Source organism: Labeo rohita, chromosome 6 (genome assembly GCF_022985175.1).
Source record: "Labeo rohita strain BAU-BD-2019 chromosome 6, IGBB_LRoh.1.0, whole genome shotgun sequence".
Lineage (NCBI taxonomy): Eukaryota > Metazoa > Chordata > Actinopteri > Cypriniformes > Cyprinidae > Labeo > Labeo rohita.
In genome coordinates this window covers 22,705,259-22,727,712 of record NC_066874.1, presented here as the reverse complement: position 1 = coordinate 22,727,712, position 22,454 = coordinate 22,705,259, and the positions used below count along the sequence as shown (strand labels likewise).

The 22,454-nt window shown below is 38.9% G+C and overlaps 1 protein-coding gene across 1 annotated transcript in view; it reads left to right on the top strand.

Moving 5' to 3' along the window:
* The window catches only part of brinp3a.2 (bone morphogenetic protein/retinoic acid inducible neural-specific 3a, tandem duplicate 2), a 39,093-nt gene extending 22,649 nt beyond the window's left edge, over positions 1-16,444 (top strand). The window contains exons 3-8 of the mRNA XM_051111827.1: positions 404-594; positions 3,253-3,443; positions 7,993-8,098; positions 9,418-9,654; positions 11,845-12,067; positions 13,881-16,444. Coding sequence (XP_050967784.1) covers positions 404-594; positions 3,253-3,443; positions 7,993-8,098; positions 9,418-9,654; positions 11,845-12,067; positions 13,881-14,997 — 2,065 coding nt within the window. The 3' untranslated portion in view covers positions 14,998-16,444. The remainder of the gene's footprint in view (positions 1-403; positions 595-3,252; positions 3,444-7,992; positions 8,099-9,417; positions 9,655-11,844; positions 12,068-13,880) is intronic.
* Positions 16,445-22,454: the final 6,010 nt, after the last annotated feature.

Below are 22,454 nucleotides of genomic sequence, written 5' to 3'. Positions count from 1 at the left end.
ATTGTTTCTCTGTTTTTTGCCTTGAAGGATTTTAAAGCTTTGTGGTGGTATTTTTTCATTTAGCTTTTTTTTCTTTTTTTGTTTCTCCCCACTTTTATGAAAGGTATTGGTTGTCACCACAGGGCAGACTTCTATGAGTCTTTCTGTCGGGGCAGATTTTTGTCACGAAGTGTTTATTGAGCATAGCACCTGTCAGCTGCACATTCGGAGGCGTCGCCCTACGCATGGTATTCAGCCCCCAAATGAAACATGCTCTGAGAACCTGAGGCTAGAGATGCAGCTTGGCAGGAGCGCTGGTTGCCCCGCAGGCCTCCTTCTATCATGTCCAAAACAGTCGAGAAATGTTAATGAAAACAGATCATTAGGGACAGGCCTGTTTACTGTCTCTGTTTTTCTCATGCAGGGAATTTGGCCGGTGGAAAGTGAATAACTTGGCTGTAGAACGACGGGATTTCCTGAACTCCCCTTTGCCTCTCACCCCGGAGTTTATAAGAAACATTCGACTCCTGGGACGCAGACCCACTGCCCAGCTAATTACTGACAACCTGATCAAGAAATATGGAACCCATTTTCTACTGTCAGCTACACTAGGAGGTAGAAAATACATATTTCTGTGAAACATCATCATGGTGGTTTTACACAAAGGTCATAATTCCTACTGTGAGCGAACTTGAAAACCAACTAGTGTTTTTTTATGCAGAGGAAACACAGATAAATCTCATGCATATTTACATCTCAATTTCCACTCTATCAAGCCAAGGAAAATCACTTGTGACATTCTTTGCAGCATAATGTATTACTTCTTCACTGTGTGGTTGGACGAGAAGGCAGGTGGAAACAGATGGCATCATGTCCAGAATGGGTTACTATTTAGAAATCTGCACACATTATTTCACTCAGTTCTCAAACTCGGAACAGTCTGTGCTTACAAGTTACTTCACGTAATGCAAAAGTATTGGCTGTACACAACTGATGTGGCCTTCACTGCTCTGGAAAACAAACAATATTGTGTAAGGTTAGAGCATGAAAATGGAGATGCAAGTCTTGGCTTTGCAGCAGAGATCTGCCTGGAATACAAACTGCTAGAGAGAGATACACAGCAGATACAGTATAAGCATAAACTGTAAAGTCACACTGATTTGCTTTATCTTATAGGGCTGGATACAGATTTCCTAAATAATTCTGCTTGACAATTGAATCTCTTGATTTGATTCCATTATGAAAAGTCAGTGTTTTATGCTAAACCAGTAACACTTTTTGAATAATTCATTAACCTTCTGTTTTGGCACCCTGGAGAAGTTTTGACATGCCCTGACATTTGTGCTTTTTTCAGTATCTTAAAAACATATTAATAGCTAAAGTCTGATTACATTGTAATTAGCACAAACTGAGCTACAATAATACGCAAGCAACATTAATGTACATGTTTGTGTTTTTGAGAAAACAATGTTTATGCGTGGCTAGTGAAAAACTAAATTTTTTAAGTCACTGAAATAAGGCCATGAAACACATTCAGAACATTGTTTCACAAGACCAATTAACCAATAACCAATTAAGACCAATAACCAGCTAATTAGAGCAATTTGTTTTGACAATCTGGCTACACTAGACGAACTGTATGTTTTTGATTCACTAAGAGTGATTTGTTTGTTCAAACTTTGCATTACAATTAGTACAGACTGCAAACCAGGGGCAGAAATTAACAAAGGCTTGTGGGAAAAATGCCCCCAAAATGAACAAAAATGCAAAAGACAAAAAGACAAAAAATGGGCCTGCACAATTAAACGATGTATTACGGCTGTTACGGTTAAAATAAAATGTGAAAATCAATGAAAAGTGTCAATTCGCGGAATTACATTTAGAGTTTGCTTACACCGAATCAGTGCTGTTTTGTGCAGTGTTAAGCCTTACAACCAATAAAACGCATTTCTGTTGAACTTAGGAATGCATTGGCCAATCAGAGGTGCTTAGATTAGTCAGCACTAAAAATGCGCCAATCAGAGGCACTTACAAATTCCCTCATTATAACACAGCGCAGATGCAATGTAAATAAAATATTAATTTTGTTGGTTCAGTGATTATAATAGGAGTTTTTGCATGACTTTGTGCTAGACTGGACCAAACCAACGTCATGGACCAACATGTTTGTCTGTGAAGCCAGAACGTGATGTGCCCAAAGAGCAGACAAAAATGTTCTTATATTATTTTATAATCACCATTACAATATAAAGAGTAATAATCTACAATAATGATTTTTGTCATAATTCCAGCCCTATAAGCTTCTATTTTTATATGTATAATTCGGACTGCTACAAGCTACAAGCAGTCCATGGTTATTAACAATATTTTTAAAAATTGATTAAAGTAATTAGGTAAATGTAAGTATTTGACATTGAGGACAACATAATATGGTGATTATAATAATAATGTGATTATAAAATTTGCCCTCATGGATATTAAAAAAATCAAATAAAAAAAAACCAAGGAGCAAATATTGCCCCTAAATGGAAAAGTTAATATCTGACCCTGCTGCAAACTCACATTTCCTATGGAAGCCTGTTTCCGCCACTGAATAAAAAATAAAAAAAAATTATAGCGACTTGTTAACACACAATTGTGTCTTTTTTCTCAGAATTGTGAGATATATAAACTTGCAATTCTGAGAAATAAAGTCGCAACTGCATGACATAAAGTCAGAATTGTGTGATGTAAACTGGCAATTGCGAGTTCTTAAGTCAGAATTGTGAGATAAACTCCCAATTCAGTCTTTTTTTTCTCCCCAGAACTGGACTTTATAACTCGCAATTGCGAGTTTGTATGTCATAATTCTGAGAAAAAAACGTCAGAATTACGAGTTTATATCCCGCAACGGAAACGGGCTTCCATACATTTCTAACTGAAATATAAAAGAAAAATATAATTTGTTTTGCTGAAGATTCAACAGAAGTCTCCATTCCTGAAAACCGGTTCTGGAGACACTGATACTTGATACATAACATTACACAGCGACTAAAAATAGTCAGGGTAAAAAACTGATTTGGGGATTTTAAGAATCAACATAATGAAATAATAAAGGACTGCTGAAATGAAGATTGTGGTTAATCAGAAAATCAGTATTTTTACTTCAGCGTGTAGTAGCTATCAAACAGCTTGCATCAGAATCCCTAACACTTGCTGCAGGTGTACAGAATAGATCAATTCTTACTAGAACATGTCTGTATCAATAAGCATGGTCTGTTCTGTTTCTGCTAGGAGAGGAGGCTCTGACTATATTTGTGGACAAGAGGAAGTTGAGTAAGAAAGCAGAGGCGAGCGACTACACCAGTAACAGCACGGCTGTGACTCTGGAGGCCCTGCACCAGCTGGCTGCCTCCTATTTCATAGACAGAGAGAGTACTCTGCGAAAACTGCATCACATCCAGATTGCTTCCACAGCCATCAAGGTATGTCATTAGTCAAGTCAGAGCCCAGAGCTTCCTTCTTTCAACTCCTCAAGAATAATCATGTTCAGTGTAACAAAGTGCATTTTTTCACTATCCCTGTTGCCATGATCCTGCTATGAAAAGTGTCATGTGCTATGAGTGGGTATCTAGAGATATTCATTCACCACTGTATAAGACAAGTTCTGCATTGTGAGAAAGAAAAACTAGCTCTGGTTGCACATGTTGTTCAAGAATGAGACTTATGAATGGCCTATGATGCTGAGTTGTAATGCTTAATTAAATGCTTAATTTAGGGAAGTATCAAAAATCAGCTACAAACACATGATGTATCTGCTGTTTTGCATCTTGACAGACTAATGCCTTTTGTACAGCTCTGCAAAGGCAAAATGCAGTAACTATGGCAACACTTAACCTTAGGATGGCCTTTATGTTTGTTATTATTATTTTTTAATAGAATGCATTTAATTTAATACCTAGCCAAATTACATTACTAATGCATTGTCCAAATTAAAAAAAAAAAAACTGTTCAATTTCAGTCATCAGTTTTGACAAAATGTCTGTCCATAGCAGTATTTTTGCCCAATTTTCCTGCATTATGATAATGATGGAATTCTGTATCTGCAATAACCAGCCCTAGATGGAAGAAAAATACAGAAAACACTATTTGGCTCCTAAAGGGAAAAAAATGAGGGGAAAAAACACTTTTTGTCTCTTATGCCAGAAAAGGGCTCATCAAAAAGTGAACACAGAACAAAACAACTTTTTTTTTTCTTTATTACATCTTATTATCATGTTTGCCATATGCCATGCCTTACTTTTGCAATATTTCGCTTTAATCCTCACAGATCAACACAAACTAATTTGAAAAGCCAAAGAAAGCTTTGTGCGTCATATTTGTCACAATTAGGGATTCAGTCAGTGCACTATCTGAAGTAGCTGTTACACTAATGGCTGACAGCCATTAAAAATTGGTCACACAAAGCTGTAGAAATCCCCCAAACAGACATTTACTCTGTCACAGCAACGCACAGTTTGACACATATATTCCAGACCACACTTTGATGATCCCTCCCCATCCCATTATATACAACAGCGCTTTCCCTCGGCACACAACTGCTGCAGTGCTTAGACGGTTTTATTACAGTTGGGAGGGCAGATCTCAGGTGTCAAGGCTGTGTTTGTCTATTGCTGGTGAGAAAAGCAAAAGAGCCTGTGAGTGACGGAAGCAGCCTGCCAGGCAAGACGGTGCAGCTCCAACGGCGCAAGAGAATGAATCGCAGAAGCAGCAGGGGCCTCTGACACACGCATCATTTCCATGGGGCGTTGACCCATGTCTACATTTCACGGGACAGACTGAGGCAGCAAACGTTCCTCCATATGAATTCCAGATTAAACAGAGCTGGAGTACAGAATGAGGTTTCTAGCTCCCCCCACTGGGCACCATGGAGGGGAAATTTTGTTATTTCCTTTCATAGGAAAGCCTATTAGTGAGGCGGTGTGCTGGGACTGTGAGAGGGAAACACTGGAGCGAAGCTCTTTACAAAGTCAGGCTTTATCCCACCTTTGTGGTTCTGCTCAGGTTGTTTGTCTAATGCGTAAAAACCTGAGCCATTCTGCAATCGGAGGGGATCATTTTGCTCATGATTTGACAATTTCTTCATAGCAGATCAGCTCTAAGCCAAGCCAGAATTGAATTTACAGCCATGATACCTTCGGAAACACACACCGCGTCAGAATCGTAACCGCAGGGAGACAACGCCAACTCTTTTGCAGAGAATTGACTGCTGTGTTCTGTTACACATAGCATTTTTCAAGCAAAACCCTCCATGTTAGTCTCAGCTGACATGCTCTATTCTGTCCAGTTCATTCAGACCCCCGCACTGCTATTTTGATTTATTTTTCTGGTCTGTTTCTGTTTGTTTGAACAACATATTGGTCATTCAGTTAGATGGTGTCTTCCTGACTTAGAGAGCTGTTTATAACCAAAGTAAACTGCAGTGAGGACCAAAATTTGCTGCAGGTCAAAACTCTGGCTGTGCGAGACGGTCCATGGAAAATCTGGATATGTAGTCCTGTCTAGTGTGCTTTCAAAAAGAAATGCTGAAGTTGTGGTATTTGTCCAGCTGTGAAATTAGAGAACGCTTTGTATCAGCCAAACCTGGTGGCTAATATCTTCTGACAGAATGTTGTTTTATGCTTATAATTGGGATATTTGACTGATCCATAATAACTGCTCACTATGCAGCGCAAGAATCAACAGCAGACTGTTGATGTTTCACATTAAGCTGAGGATCACGCAAGTCCAGGTGGCCTATAATTTGCCATTACAAGGTATTTTGTGACATGCAAAGTATTTGCTTTGAATAACAGCTGTTATCTGTAAAGGAAATCTAATATCATGGTCCACTTGTTCATCAATCAGTGGCCTTTTACCATATGGCACATCATATGGTGTATTAAATAATAAAGCATATAGATGTATCATCTGATTGCATCAGGTGTGGTCGTTACAAAAAAATCAATTGTTGCTGAGCTAAGCTTGACGTTTTATTGCAGTTCAGGCTTTTGCTCCAGGCAGGGATTCAGGCCATATGTTCTGTGGTAATTAGGGATGGGTCAGAATGGACTAGTCTGACTGTACACAGAAGACTAGTCTGTATATTTCTTTCCTCACACTCACTTGTTTGGTTGGTTGTAATTTATTTATTTCTTTGTTTGCTTGCTTAAAACTGCACCCCTTCTTCTATTTACACTATGTTAAAATAGCAGGATTTTCTGCTATTTATAATATTTATTGCAAATAAACGCAATTATCTGCACCTCAGTATTGTAATACATTAAAACAGTGTGAAGTAATTATGTATTGAGTGTAAATTATAATTTTAATTCTATTTATTAAATGGATGCTGCCTTTTTGGGACAATAAGTCCTCCTTACACCTACCCTAATCATAACCAATACTTTATTTTCAACTTTTCGATTATTTCCTTCATTTTTATTGAAAATAAATGGCTTTCTGATATGATATGAGATTTGAAAAAGGAGAAAAAAAGCTTGCCAGAAGGCATATTCTACCCCAGGCAGTCGCGTCGAAAAGAGAAGAACACACACTTTATCCTCGGCGCCGCTGAAGCTGATGATTGACAGCCATCTTTTGTAATGTTGACTTGCCCAATCACACATCGGTGGGCAGAGTTAGTGTAAATAGCCTCTGCCAACTAGGCAGGCTATTTGCACTTATTGTAAATAGACACTCCAAAATTATTATATTCACTAAGGCTGCATTTATTTGATCCAAAAATACAATTAAACACAGTAATATTGTTTTGAAATGTTATTTATTCCTGTGATTTTCAGCAGCCATTACTCCAGCCTTCACTCACATGATTCTTTAGAAATCATTCTAATATGCAGATTTGGAGCTCAAGAAACGTTTGTTAATATTGTCACAGTTGAAAACAGCTGTGTTATTTAATATTTTTGTGAAAAACACATGGTGTAATCTTTTTTCAGGATTCTTTGATGAATAGAAAGTTCAAAAGAACAGCATTTATTTTAAAAAGAATTGTGCCCCTGCTGAATAAATGGATTTATCCAGGGCAAAAGAAAAAAGAAAACTTACTGACACCAACGTTTTAAACAGTAGTGCATATTTGTAGAAATATGTGAGATGTTAACTCTGCGCAACGTTAAAAGACAAGATTGTTTAAAAAAAAATGTTAAATGAGAAATGCGAACCCCCATATAGTGCAAACCTGCAACCTGCAGGTTTACCACCGCTGGACTCTTCAGTGGGTTTGTGATGGAGTGGCAGAAGACAACCTTGTCTTACCTTATCTAACTGTCAGCCTGGAAAAGATATTGTCTGACAGGCCGAATCGAAAGAGATCACTGAATTGATGAAGGTTCACTGGCACCATAAGAGAGAAAAGTGTGAATCAATTATGCGAGCTTTTCCGTGTCATGAGGAGAGAAGGATGACTAGAAAAGAGAAGGAAAAAATTGAGTGTGATGTCCTATTGCAGATGTGGATAATAGTGGGGCTAGCTTGCAGTAAAGGTCAATTGAGATGCCTGAGTCAATATGGCTACACGCAGCCTGACCATCATTAACTATCCCCCGCTAAGGTTAGATGTTAGATAATGTTCTGCATTGTAGAGAGAAATAGACTTTTGTTTTCCTCGTGGGTGCGAAAGAGTCTCTGAATCGGAAGCTAATCAATTAAGTACATTTTGTATTGTGGGGTGGGATGTGGAATGTTGCGCAACAGCCTGCTTGGCTCTCTCTGTAAGATGAGAAGAACAGTAAGTGATTATCTGTGAGAGGACCACCACTGCATGCGCATTAGCACCATGTCTGGGACAAGTGACTCACCAAGCACAGGAAGTTCTTAAAATGCATCTGTTCAAAGCCAGGCTGCTTATTATCCCTTTTAACAAGGAAAACATGGGAAAGGAGTTTGTTAGACACTGCCTTTACATAAAATCCCATGGTATAGTAACCGTATGGTGAAACTGATCATTTTGTGGTCTGGTTTTTTGTTTCCCAGGTAACTGAAACAAGGACTGGCCCTCTCGGCTGCAGTAACTATGACAACCTTGATTCTGTCAGTTCTGTACTGGTTCAGAGTCCCGAGAACAAAGTCCATTTGCAAGGTATGAAATGTTGTTATGTCAACTTTTGATACTGTGATGGACATTTTTTATCTGAAACACAAAAGGCTCTTCCAAAAAGTAGAAAGCTCTGGTCGAAGGAACGTTTTATGGCATCTTAGTCACGTTCTTAACATGAAGGCTGTTCTGAAAGGTTGGCAGCTCAATTATGTGGCTTCCTAAGATGACTTGCGGAGAAGGCAGTCTCAGAAATAAACTCAGTGATAACTTTAAATCTAGGATGGCAGATGATTTAAGTGAAATACAGATTATAAAACTATTCATTCAATACTGAAATGTAAGATTTGGGTCGGTATGATTTTTTAATGTTTTTGAGAAGTTTCTTGTACTCACTAAAGCATTGTTTATTTGATTAAAAATACATTAAAACAGTGAATTATTATTAAATAACTGTTTTCTAGTTTCTGTTCTTATATATCTATATATAATTTATTCCTTTGATGGCAAAGATGATTTTTCAGCAGTCATTAATCCAGTCTTCAGTGTCAAATGATGCTTAAGAAATCGTTCTAATATGCTGATTTAATGCTCAAGAAACATTATCATCAATATTGAAAACAATTGTACTGCTTTATTTCTGTGGAATATTTCTCTGGAAACCATGATACTTGACCATTAAAAGACATATTTGACCCCGGACCACAAAACTAGTCATAAGTAGTACAGGTATATTTGTAGCAATAGCCAACAATACATTGTATGGGTCAAAATGATAAATTTTTCTTTTCTGCCAAAAATCATTAAGATATTAAGTAAAGATCATGTTTCATGAAGATATTTTGCAAATTTCCTACCGTAAATATACCAAAACTTAATTTTTGATTAGTAATATGCATGGCTAAGAACTTCATTTGGACAATTTTATTTTAATTGAAATTTACTGAATATTTAGATTTTTTTTTTTTTTTTTTTTTTGCACCCTCAGATTCCAAATATTCCAAATATATCAAACCATACATCAATAGAAAGCTTAATTATTCAGATTTCAGATTATGTATAAATCTTAATTTATAGACATTCCTTTATCTTTGCCTTTCTAAGCATAGTTGAGTCAAACCTATTTGTCACAGGATAAATCCTAAGATGATTGAGTTTGATCCTAACTTGTGTACAGTCAAAATCGGTGTTGTTAAGAAGTTTTAGCATGTGCTTTGCTCTCGTTTGTTGAATAGAAAATATGATAACTGCAGACACTACCAAGTATGTGTGCACTTTTTAACCACATGACTCTCTTTATCATACCACTTTACTCATGTAACCTAGTTTCCTCATAACAATCTTTCTTCTCTCTGTAACTGAAGGTTTGCAGGTCATTTTGCCCGATTATCTCAGAGACACTTTCGTCCAAGCAGCACTTAGTTACATTGCCTGCAATGGAGAAGGAAGCTTTGTCTGTCGAGACAATGACTGCTGGTGCAAATGTGACCCCAAGTTCCCAGAGTGCAACTGCCCCTACATGGATATTCAGGCCATGGAGGAAAGCCTTTTGCGAATCTCTGAATCATGGGCTCTTACCTACAAAGAGTTTGAAGATTCAGGTAGGAGATTAAATTCGGTCATATTTTAAATTAATACTTCTACTTTTTATTATTCATTTGTCCTTGTGAAGAAACATCTTATACTAATACACAGCCTTTGACCTAAACCTATCCACCTTATTTTTTTCCCATAAGAGTGAGTGCAGCCATTTGTAATTTTAATGTGTCTGGCTTCTGGTGTCATTCGCTTCCAGTTATTTTTAGCTGTGCAATGCAGCTTGTTTTACTGCTTGCTATTGCAAACTGATGTGTTGTACCAAGTTATTTTAATGTATTATCTTAAATATGAACAGTGGTTTGTAGTGCAAACAGTTTTACCATTTACTGCACTTTGTTATTCTTCTTGCTATTTTACCTACAGCAGCTAATGAACCGAAAGTCTTTACATTAACTTTTTTTTTTTTTTTTGAAAAATAAGGTGGATAGCCTGCTTTGGAGTTGTATTGTATAATTATTATTAGTTATTATAATAGCTTACAAAATTATGTAATTTAATACTGTTTATTTATTGTTAAAGATAGACAAACTTAAATCATTTAAGGTTTTTTAAATAGCACTACAGGCAAAACTATTTTTTCAAGTACTAATCAATCTTTGGGATTCTAGGCTATTTTGCTTCTATAACATTTTGTTTTCCACAGTAATGGAAAGAAAACATCCAAAATACACATTTAGGTGTTTATTTTTATCAAACGTTATCCATCTGTGTCTACAGATTTCAATTACGGTACATTTCTTTAAAGGCTATTTTTTCTAAATTAGTTTTTCTCCTGCACTGAGCCAGAAACCTCCACTTCAGTACTTCAGTACACACATACAACAAACTTTTTAATTCCTATCTATATTTGGAAAATTTTTACAGAAGGGGTTGTGCATATATTTTTCACTTTATTTATATAATATTTTATTCATATAAAGATGAATAATTCTGGCTGTTGACAGTATTTTCTGATTTATGTTGTGTGAAAAAAATATATATCTGTGTAAAAACCTTTAACTTTAATGTAATCAACAAAAAGTGGCTTTATCAGAATTTTCAGATTTGTGTTGTGGAAATTTGATGCAAATTAGTCCATGCTTCATTAGGTAATGTATATTTAAATGTAACATTTCTGAAAACCATTTGACTGTCTTAAAGGAATAGTTCAACCAAAAATGAAAATTACCCCATGATTTACTCACCCTCACGCCATCCTAGGTATAGCCATCCCCCTGGAGCTGTGTGAAGTCCTTTTTTATGATGGATGGGTGCACTTTATTGGACTTCTATTGGACTATTGAATATCAACACTTATTTACTTCCATTAAAAAGCTTGGACGCTTGGACATTTTTAAATATAACTCCGATTGTATTTGTCTGAAAGAAGAAAGTCATATACACATAGGATGGCTTTAGTGAGTAAATCGTGGGGTAATTTTCATTTTTTGGTGAATTATCTCTTTAATGCACTGTGAATAATCAACTAGGAAATTATGGCAATAACTATTAGCTACATTTTTTACCTTGTTGAAATGTGGTGTCTTGTCTAGTATAACTGTACTTTTTCCACACTGGTCAATGGACCAAATAAATACGAACAACTTTCAGTGGATCCTGACATTCCCCACACAATGTCCTTCAGAGACAGTGTGGGATTAGAAAAAAGATCCTGCTCAACATATTGCCTTACAGTATGTTGAGCAGAATTAATCACCCATAAAATGCTTTATTGCCCATCCAGCATCTTTCATCAAGCATATGAATGAGAGCACTTAGCATAATGTTTAGGTACTGTATTACTGCCTGTCGAGGTCACCCCACAGTGACCATTAATGCTTGAGCAAAATTAAAACGCATGGATTTTTTCGTCCACACTGTCATCCTTTACCCTCCTTCCCAAAATATCACAGAGTTCAATTACTTTCAAAGTTTATGTTATTAGAGCTATCAGGAAGTGCCAGATATACATACTTTCTCAGGTATCGTAAATGTGTCCTTCTGTTAGGAGCATCAAAGACTTTCACCGTACTGCCCCATCAGCTAAAATGAACCACCTGAAAAAATGTCTCTTCAAAAAAATGATTCCGTCTTATTGTCAAGGAAAGTGAAGTATAAAGGCAGTGCGTTCAGGCATTTATCCACTGTTCAGTCAAGTTTACATGACAACGCTCCTATATCTGAGAGAACGTACTGTACTCTTTCTTCAACAGATGAGTTCAAAACATTTCTGATGAGGCTGCCACAGAATTTCTTCCTCAATTCCTCAATGATCCAACATTTGTGGTCGCTGGATGGTGTATTTCAGCGGCGCTATGAGCAGCTGGAAAGCAGCATGAAAAGTCTCTTCAAGCGAGCCCAGCGAGTGGTTTACAAGCTCTTCAGCCTCAGCAAGAGGTGCCAAAAGCAGCCCCACATCAACTTACCGCGTGAAAGGTGAGCACAACAGACTCATTATCTCCTCATTGTTGGGGTGATAAATACACTGATACTTAATTCCGAAATGGAATAATGCCCCCAATTACTCTATCCAGAGAGGAAGCTCTTCACATAGTGTTTATCATCATTATTACTTGTGTTCATGAGTGGCCCGCATTTCAGACTCCACGGGCTGCCGAGAGGAATGTTTGTCAGCGTGCTTCAGAGTGAAAGGGAGCACTAGTGTTCTTGTCTCTGGGGAGACAACTTTGTGTTTACCCACAATCAATAAGACTGAAGTCGGTATAGTGGTTCTCAACTGGTTTTGCTTCAGGCTCTAGATTCTGAGCACCAACACAGTTTATTGTACAAAAGTAAATAAAAATGCTCTTAAAATGAAACATTTTTGAACAATATGTAAGTAAAGTTTTATCTGGATCATATTTTCTTTTACAGTGCATAGTTTTGTTCATGGTGTGGAAGTTTGAGAGCAGCCTGTCTTCGTATTCTCTAATCATTGTGTTATCCTAACTATAGACAATTACATGGTAATTAAATAAAATCACAACATTAAAATGCATAAATAAATCATAAATGTGCAGTTTACACATTGAATACCCTAATGCTGAAGGAACATAAAGGAGATGTGAATAAATAAATAAAACATAAATTCGTTGTTAGACTAAATGTGAGCACATAATGCATAGGAAGTGGGAAAATGGATGCTGTGTTAAATTGAACTAATTATATATATATATATATATATACACATAAACATAAAATAGTCCATATTAATCAGAGAAATTAGCATTTTTTTTTCACAGCCCTAATATTATTTGTCAAAACAAGTCCTGCAACCCACCAGTTGAGATCCAGAGGTGTAGAGCAGTCTTCTTTGAATTCAAATTTCCTGATAATTTATTCACCCCCATGTCTTCCAAGTTGTTCATGTCTTTCTTCAGTCGAAAATAAATTAAAGTTTTCAAGGAAAACATTCCAGGATTTTTCTCCATATAGTGGACTTCAATGGTGGCCAACAGGTTGAAGGTTCAAATTGCAGTTTCAATGTAGCTTCGAAGTGCTCTACATGATCCCAGCCGTAAAATAGGGGTTGTATCTAGTGAAATGATCGGCTACTTTCTAAAAAATACAAATTTATATATTTTTTAACCACAAATGCTAATTTTGCACTAATCACGCGTGACCTTTCCAGCTTGATTGCATGCTTGAATGCATGAAATCGTAGATGCACATCGCAGAGCTGGTGCAAGATGAGCATTTGTGGTTAAAAAGGACGTAATTTTTTGTTTTTAGAAAATGATGAATCATTTCGCTAGACAAGACACTCAGCTGGGATCGTGCAGAGCCCTTTGTAGCTGCAATGAAACTGCAATTTGGACCTTCAACCTGCTGATCTCCATTGAAGTCCAATTAGATTTTTTTCCTCAAAATCCTTAATTTCTTTTCAACCGAAGAAAGAATTAACATCTTGGATGATATGGAGGTGAGTAAATTATCAGGAAATTTTAATACAGGACTGAATTAATCCTTTAATGTTCAGATTTTCAAATCCCTTAATTTTCCCTTCAAATCCCATGAAAATAAAGAATGAAGAAATTGCTGTTAGAGAGAGATGCTAAGTGACAGTTTTGCCATGTCTTAAACATTTATATGCCTGTACTTTTTGTGGAACAAAATTATGTTTGTGCTAGTTTTAATCTTGCCATCTGCCTCTGTACCGCCTTTGGATACATGACAATTTAATCTCAACAGGCATCGTTTAGGCACACTAACTGATATTGATATTTATCTTATCTTTCCTACAATACAGGCCACAGTCGTACTGGCTGAACTACTTCCAGTCTTTATTATACTGCTCAGAGAACAACCAGCTAGGATCCTTCTCAGAAGAGCTTCACACTTGCATTTGTGCATATGACCACAGTTCCTGCCAGGTACCCACACCATGCTCTGTGGGTGAAGGTGCCGCCTGCGCCGCTTGCGCTAGCGACAACCACACTCGCTGCGGAAGCTGCAACATCGGCTACATGTTAAGTCAAGGAACCTGTCGACCAATGGTTGCAGATTCCACCGAGAACTACCTGGGCTTTGAGACTGACCTTCAAGATCTGGAACTACGCTACCTTCTACAGAGAGCCGATCGACGTTTGGAAGTCCACGCTATCTTCATTAGCAATGACATGCGGCTGAATAGCTGGTTCGATCCTTCGTGGAGGAAGAGGATGCTGCTTACGCTAAAGAGTAACAAATACAAATCCAACTTGGTCCATATGCTCCTAGGCATCTCTCTACAAATTTGCCTTACGAAAAACAGCACTCTAGAACCTGCGCTCACGCTCTTTATCAATCCCTTCGGAGGGAGCCACTCAGAAAGCTGGTTGATTCCTGTGAACGAGAACAGTTTTCCAGACTGGAAGTCTGCTAAGCTGGACCTCCCACTAGAATGCTTTAACTGGACCTTGACTTTGGGCAACAAGTGGAAGACCTTCTTCGAGACCATCCACATTTACCTGAGGAGCCGCATCAAAACTCCAGGCACCGGAGCTAATGACAGCGTTTATCTGGAGCCTTTGGAAATGGCTGATCCTACTAGAAATCTGGGGTATATGAAAATCAACAGCATTCAAGTGTTCGGTTACAGCATGCATTTCGACCCGGAAGCGATCCGGGACTTGATCCTCCAGCTGGACTACCCGTACACGCAGGGCTCGCAGGACTCGGCCTTGCTCCAGCTGCTGGAGATCCGGGACCGGGTCAATCGACTCTCTCCACCGGGCCAGCAACCTCTGGACCTGTTCTCCTGCTTATTACGGCACCGTCTCAAACTGACAGCTAATGAGGTGGTGCGCATTCACGCCTCACTCCAGTCTTTTAATGCTCGTCTCCCCAGTTCTCTGGATTACGAGACCACTAAACTCTGTAGCTAACGGCTAAAGCATCATAGCAGACAGCAATAGAACAACTGTAAAAATGCAGAGTAGACTGTTAAGTCAAAAATGCAATGGCTTACAGACACTTTTGGACACTGATGAAAGTTTTTTTGTGACCTTATGTTCACTAGTAGATCATCTTGCTCAAAAACAGACTCATTTTTATTGTATAGTACACTGAGTTCAAAGAAGAGATTTTAAAAATATATGGAGTGTTTGTTTGTAATTTTTATATGTTTTTTTTTTTCTTTTGCTTCAGTGACAGTGCGCTTTCCTCGGAAAGAATACAGTGATGTCAGTCAATTTTGTAGATAAATTGTTATTAAAACATCATGGTTGTAATGGAGTAATGGTTGCATTATTTATCAGCATATTTTTATTGCTACGTGACAGTTTAGTTTATTGGAAAATGAAACACATTTTATATTTGCAGTTGAGTGCACTTAATGAGGAATTAAATACATTGAACATGACATATGACTTTGATAAAATAATAATGAAACAGATTTATTGACATAATTATATTATATGCTTGTTAGGTTCATGTTAATTTGTTTTTATTCACATTTCATTGAGAGAGAGTGTTTTTTTTTTTTTTTCCTGTACATCATCAGTACAGTAGAGTATTACAAATAACTCATATTTATATTCTGAATTACATTTATTACAGTCACTTGTATTAATGACCATCCTGAACCATATTGGCACAGTTATTCTAGGCTTTTAAGCCATTTTTATTAAAAAAGTTTAACAAAAGACACAGTATAAAAGACCCTTCAGCCGCTTAAGCTTTTTTTTCCCCAGGTACAGTCATTATTGAGGTCAGATGTAAAAAGATCTGTAATATAATATTAAAAAATTATGAATGGAGCCATATATATGCAATGTTTTTGGGCTGAATTTTTTTCTATTGATATTCTGGATTCATCTAAGAATTGTTTATTTTCAGTATTTGGAATTCAGGACTTGTACTTGTCTAATCATGTTTTCATTATTCTTATTTATTCATGTCTTTCTTTTGAACATTGGTTTATTTTAACCACACAGTTTGTTATATCAGAACAAAGCTGTTTCTCTGAATCATAAAATATATATGATTACAAACAAGCCTTATATTGGAATGTAACAGTGATGCCAAAATGGGACAAAGATTGTGGAATCCAGTGTGCCTTTGTGACTATACAGTATACAGTTTTGCTTTACTTATTTTGTGCATCTCAGTATATAATGCATTTTTTGCTGTTCATGCTTGTCAGAAATGGATTTTTTTCCAGTTCAGTTATTTCTCACTTTCTTCTTGCATAGCAGTATTAATTTAGACAGTGTGAATGCTAATTACTTAGAATCAACACATGATGACAGATTACGTTAATGCCAACAAAAGTGTCAATCGCCTCTTCAGAATCTGTGTTTGCACCTTTTACCTAGAACTAGCACAATAAAAACGAGCCTTACCTAACTCACTTAGCTACATCCTCTTTTAAAGTTTACAGATTTCCTTTGCAGTATAATAAAGCATTTTAAGAAGAGGAAAGGAAAGGTAAGATTTGTGCCTGGAATGACTGGGAGACTTCAGATCAAAAAGAAGGCAAGTAAAAGGACGATGCTTTTCCAGGCTGGTTTCTTAGGTTTCTCATTCAAGGCATATTCTCAACAAGGCTGTTTTACATCTGTAGAAAATCTACCTGCGATTTACACAGATTGCGTAATGTAAAGGTCAAAGGATTGTACGCCAAAGAAAATTCTACATGTTTGAAGAGAAGTTGCGCATAATAAGATATCAGAGACACCTTTAAAATCCCAAAAAAAAAAAAAAAAAAATCTACATTTGTGCTTCCAGAGAAAAGAAGCTTCTTAGAGGGAAGATCACTACTTTTATGTCTTCTTGGAGCATCTACCCGCATTGCAGCTACTGCAACATTTTCACATGTGCAACACCCCACGCTGTAGCAATTACTCTGCGAACACAAATGACCAAGGGAGCAGTTACTGCCAGAATGCATACACAAATCACCTGCGCGCAGCACCGAGAGCCTGTAAAATGAGAGCTTGTCAGTTGTGCTGAAATGAGTTGACACGTTGTTGTAATGACAAATATGACAATAAGAAATGGCAAAACATTACATAGGCAATCGGTCTTTCTCACAGCCTGACAAACAATTGATCATTCTGCTGTAATTGTACAGAAAGAACTGTGGAAAGAAAAGACTGAGCATTGCATTATATTTACTGTGCAGCTCGTCTGATGAAGATGGAAAACTCAGCAGCACAGACAGAGATTAAAGGAAGAGCATACATCAACTTAGTAGGTTAGACCTTTATTCTCTAAGCACTCTGAGGCAGTGCGCCAACGCTTGATCAATAGTGGCTGTGTTGCTTCTTTGATCTCCTCAATGTAAACATTGTAATGTTCTTGTGATTCACGATGAAGATGCATTGCTAACTTGACACTAACTTTATCTTGGGCTTCACTGTAGGTTTCTGGAGGGCCAGATACTGCAGTGAACAGGAGGCAGGCAAAAGGTAGCTGTCTGCTGCCAATAAATCAATGTGCAGCTTTATTACCTGAGAGAACAAAAGGATCCGCAGGGAGATCAATGCCATCAAGAACCACCGACTCACAAACCAGTGGTATTTTGTTGTCCAGGGCCAGGACCGTATCAACATCAATTTATTACTTGCACTGTCCTTTCCACCTGATGTGGTTTGTATGAGCACAAATCAATCACGATTTTACATCCAATTAGAATTTACCATTGAATTGCACCATTGTACTCCCTTTGCTGTCAATGTTGGAGAACTTTATATGCACTCGCTAAACATGATGTTTAATTAGCAATTGTATCATAATTAAGCAATACCACAACTGAGTAACTTGCATTTTAGAGACAATACCAGTTAGTTTGTCTGTTTTGGCTTTACCAATGAAAATAGTTCCAACAGTCTCAGAGCAACAGTAGTGTTGTTTCCCTCCTAAATAAAGAAATAGTTTACTCAAAAATGAAAATGTACAGGCCATCCAAAATATAAATGAGAAATCTGAAGATATTTAGCATCACATCACTTGCTCCTCAGTGGATCCTGAGTTTGAATAGCTGTTGAAAACATCACAATAATCAACTAATAGTCAAAACCACACCTTTAATTAAAGTCTTGAAGGTTAATCAAATTCTCATTATTATGAAATATCTATTCTTAAATCCCAAGAAGCGATTAGTCTTGCCTCTTTTGAGTTAATGAACAAAATGTCTCGGTTACGTTCGTAACCCTCGTACCTTGATGGAGACGTTATGTCGTGATGACTTTAGGGGAATCACCTGGGAGCCCCAATCATCTCTGATTAAGAGAAAACGGCAATGAAATTGGCTAGTGCATTTGCATAATGTGCCACTCCCTGTGTACACAGGTATAAAGAGGCACAGGTGCATCCACTCATCAGGTTTTACGCTGAGGAGCCGAGAATGTTGTGACAGTATTAGGGGTCTATGGAAAACGCCACAACCTGAACCCCGTCACAACCCTATGGCATTGCAAATGTTGACAAGCGTCACGTGTCAGACAAATGCTGTGCAAAGGTCGTAACCTTCCCACTGCCCCAGCGCGAATTAGCTGACCTTGGTACCCATAGGGACCAGAGGTGAGTATACCGCTGCTGGTGATAGCCAAGCCACTATTCCTTTCACCACAGAAATTCTTAGCAGAAGGGATTTCGACCTTCAATGAAAGATGCTTCGTAGTCTTACCTCTTTCTTGTTACAGCTTGTTTGTAACAATGGGGAAGCGAGCCTTCCAGAGAAGGGGCGCTACGGAGGCCACATCCTGCCCGTAGGGAGGTAACATGTGGAGACTCAGATATGGACTGACCCAGGCCTGGGGCAGTACTACATATGTAATGGGTTTAGGCAGGTCCTACCTGTGAGTAGGGACGGAGCGACTGCCAGACTGACAGAGTGGTCTGTCCAAGGGAAGACACGGATTTACTGAGCAGGAAGTCTTACCATGGAAGAATACACATATGGGATTGCCCGCAGGGAACCAAGCCATATGGACACCTAGCCCAGTACAGGGGCTTACCGGAGGCCCAGGGCAAGCTAACACCGATACTGGGTGCTCCGCCCAGTCTGATTGCCGGGGGTGCTGGGGGAACTCGACCAGGGTTCGCTGTTTGGAGAACTGAACTGGAAGAGGACAAAGGCGCCTGTATCCCCAGGTGAGGGGGAATGGCGCAGCAAGCGTGACACTGGCCAGCTCTTCCCGCCACTTACCTGTTACCCAACACGTGGGAAGAAACTGGCTCAACGTGGAGATTGAAAAATCTCGTGAAGGTCCATCTCGTCCAGGAACCACACATGGAGGTTCCAGAGTTCTGGACATGGGTGCCACATGGTGCCGAGCCCCTGAAAAAGGAGGTGCTTTCTCAGAGGGATGCACCAGGGGGGGCTGTCGCGAGGAGCATGAATTCCGGAAACCAGGTCCCGGTGGGCCAGTATGGCACAACCAGCAGGACCTCTTTCTCGTCCTCCCTGACACTTGCACAGGGTCTGTGCTAGGAGGCTCACTGGGGGACAAGCATACTTGCGTAGAGCCCGAGGCCAGACCCTTGGTGTGGGAAAAATACAGCTGGCAGTGGGAGGACTTGTGGGAAGCAAAACAGGTCTACCTGAGCTTCCCCGAATCAACTCCGGATCTCGGGGTGAAGTCGCCATTCCCCGGGGAATGTGAGCTGTTGTGACAGCATGTCTGCTGCACGATTGAGCTCCCCCCGGGATGTAGACGGCACACAGTGATTTCAGCAGCATCTGACTCCAGAGGAGCAGTCCAGCACTGACTGGGTGCGCTCGATGGTGAGACGTGCTATCATACTCACCGAGTCTAACTCCAAACCGAGAAAAGAGATTATCTGCACGGGGAGTGCTTGCTCTTTCCCCAGTTGACCCAAAGCCCAAACTGCCTGAGGTGCCGGAGCACTGGGTCCCTGTAATCGCACAACTGTTTTTGCGACCGGGCCAGTCGTCGAGCTAGTTGAGGATCCTGATGCCCACTTCCCGTAACGGGGCAAGGGCACCCTCCGTGACTTTCATAAAGACACGGGGGGGACAGGGAAGGTCTGAAGAGGAGGACCCTGTACTGCCATACCCGACCCGAGACATGGAAATTGAGACATGAGACTCCTTCAGGTCGCACCGTAACGCCAACCAAAAAAAGTTTCAGAGATGAAAAGGCTTTGTGGAGATCAAGCATGTTCATCGGCTCCAAAGCAAAAGTCTGATTAGTGGATGCACCTGCACCTCTTTATACCCGTTTACTCTGGGAGTGGTGCATTATGCAAATCCACTAGCCAATTTTCATTGGCATTTCTCTTAATCAGAGATGATTGGGGCTCCCAGGTAATTCCCCTAATGTTGTCACGACTTAGGGTGAAGTCAGTCCTGCACAGCTCCTGCATCAATCCCGGTACTCGGTACTACCCTCGTGCATTTATTTCAGTGTCTTGGCTTGGTGAACCTGCAGGATAGCCATGGCATGCAAGGCATGCCTGGCCCGCAGCAATGCAAGCTTGGCCGCAAGGGCAGCCATAGCTTACAGTGCTTTGGACGGGAGACGTGGAAGATTCCCAGAGGTGGTGGCCTTTTGCGGGCACAAATGCATGAATGTCCATGTACCCCCTGGTAGCCCTGCTATCGAGGGTAGTGAGGACGGAGGAGGGAGAAGAGCAGAAGGCCGTAAAAGGGGCCGTCCACGACTTCATCCGCTCCTCATGCACCTCCGGGAAAAAAGGCACCAGAGCAGATCGTGGTTGTGCCTCAGGTGATCCCCCTAATGTCGTCACTCGTAATGACCAATAGATAGGGAACATAGCACACCATCCAACCAATTAATCGCAACAAGCTTTGTGCTTTGTTACTTCTGATATAAAACAAAGTCTCCGATTTTAAATGATGTCTATTTCATTACAATATTCAAACAATAAATGTCGTTTTGGCGCTGTTTGATGCGGAGTTGCAGATCGCTGCAGCGGCTCAGTTCAAAAGACTACGCATAAACTGATAATCTCAGCTTTAACCAGTTTCAGCCGAAATAAACATGAATCGACGTCTGAAGGTATGTTAAGAAAGAGTACAACTTTAAAAACATATTCGGTGATCATAAACTCGTTAGTCTAGAAAAATGAACCCACTATTTAAATGTTTATATTTCAAAAAACAAATTGTATTAAGATTATAATAATTTAAAGCACAGCCACCACAAAATCAGACTTTAGCACCTATTTCTACTTTTATGGTTGTTCTGAGGTTAAATCATATCAAGAAATAGTAAATATTAACACAAGAAATATTCAGATGTAACCCCCTTTGTAATCGTTTACATTTTAACTGTAATTTAATTACACATTTTTTCTCAGTAACTATAACGGATTACAGCTACATTTATTTTGTAATTAAATTATGTAATGCAACTAGTTACTCCCCCAACACTGGTCATTGTCTCCACCTACTTGCTTAACTGTGTAACCTTCAGAAAGGGTCGATAAAAAATCCCCATAACAATCAAGGAAAGATGGAAAGTATGTCTTGAAGTATTTATTTTAGATTTTTAAATGTGTATATCTGCTAAAGATTAGTCAACTTTTGGGAGTAGTAACAAACACGAATTTACAGTAGATACTAAAATATTAGTGTCTGATTTTGTGTAGTTACATTTGTGAAATGTAACCATAGCAATTTTTACATTTTCACAGATTTAAACATAAACATGACTAATTCTAACATCAAATGCAAAATACTTCACAGTGAATAAACAAGACATTCTCAAGAGTCCAAGGACAGAGAAAAACTAAGTATAAGCTTATAAGCACACAAGGTTAGAGAAATAAATTATAGAGGTCACTGATCTTAGATACACCGAATAGATGTATTGCCTCCAAAAACAGCCCTTTTGGGAATCCAGGGCACTCTGCTGGCTGACATAAACAAGTTCAAAAAAATGGAAGAGGACACTGCTGTGCTAAAAGCTGCATGTGGTCTGTTGGACTTGAGAAAATAAGTGACTTTGACAACCTTCCCGCTTTCAACATTAAAATCCTTCTCTACATACGCGGCACTCCTTTAGGTCCAAATAGATAGACTATTCCCAACTTGCAGAATTCTCTCTTTAAACTGCATCTTCGCGACTTTCTCTACAGAAAGCTAAAATGTTCCACTCCTGAAGGATTATGTAGTCCTACATTATCCCTCTTGATCACAACAAGAGGAAGCATTCCCTTAGGGGAGGGCCTACACCTGCTTCAAACTCAACTGTTTGATGAGCTTTGCTGTAATGAAGAGTCGGAGGAATTAGAAAATTTGCATCCAGTTCCCAGAATGCAACTACTTCACAGATGAATTAAGTATGACCTACAGATCCAGGCAGACTACTTATGCTTAACATATATTAACGCACTCAACAACAAGTTG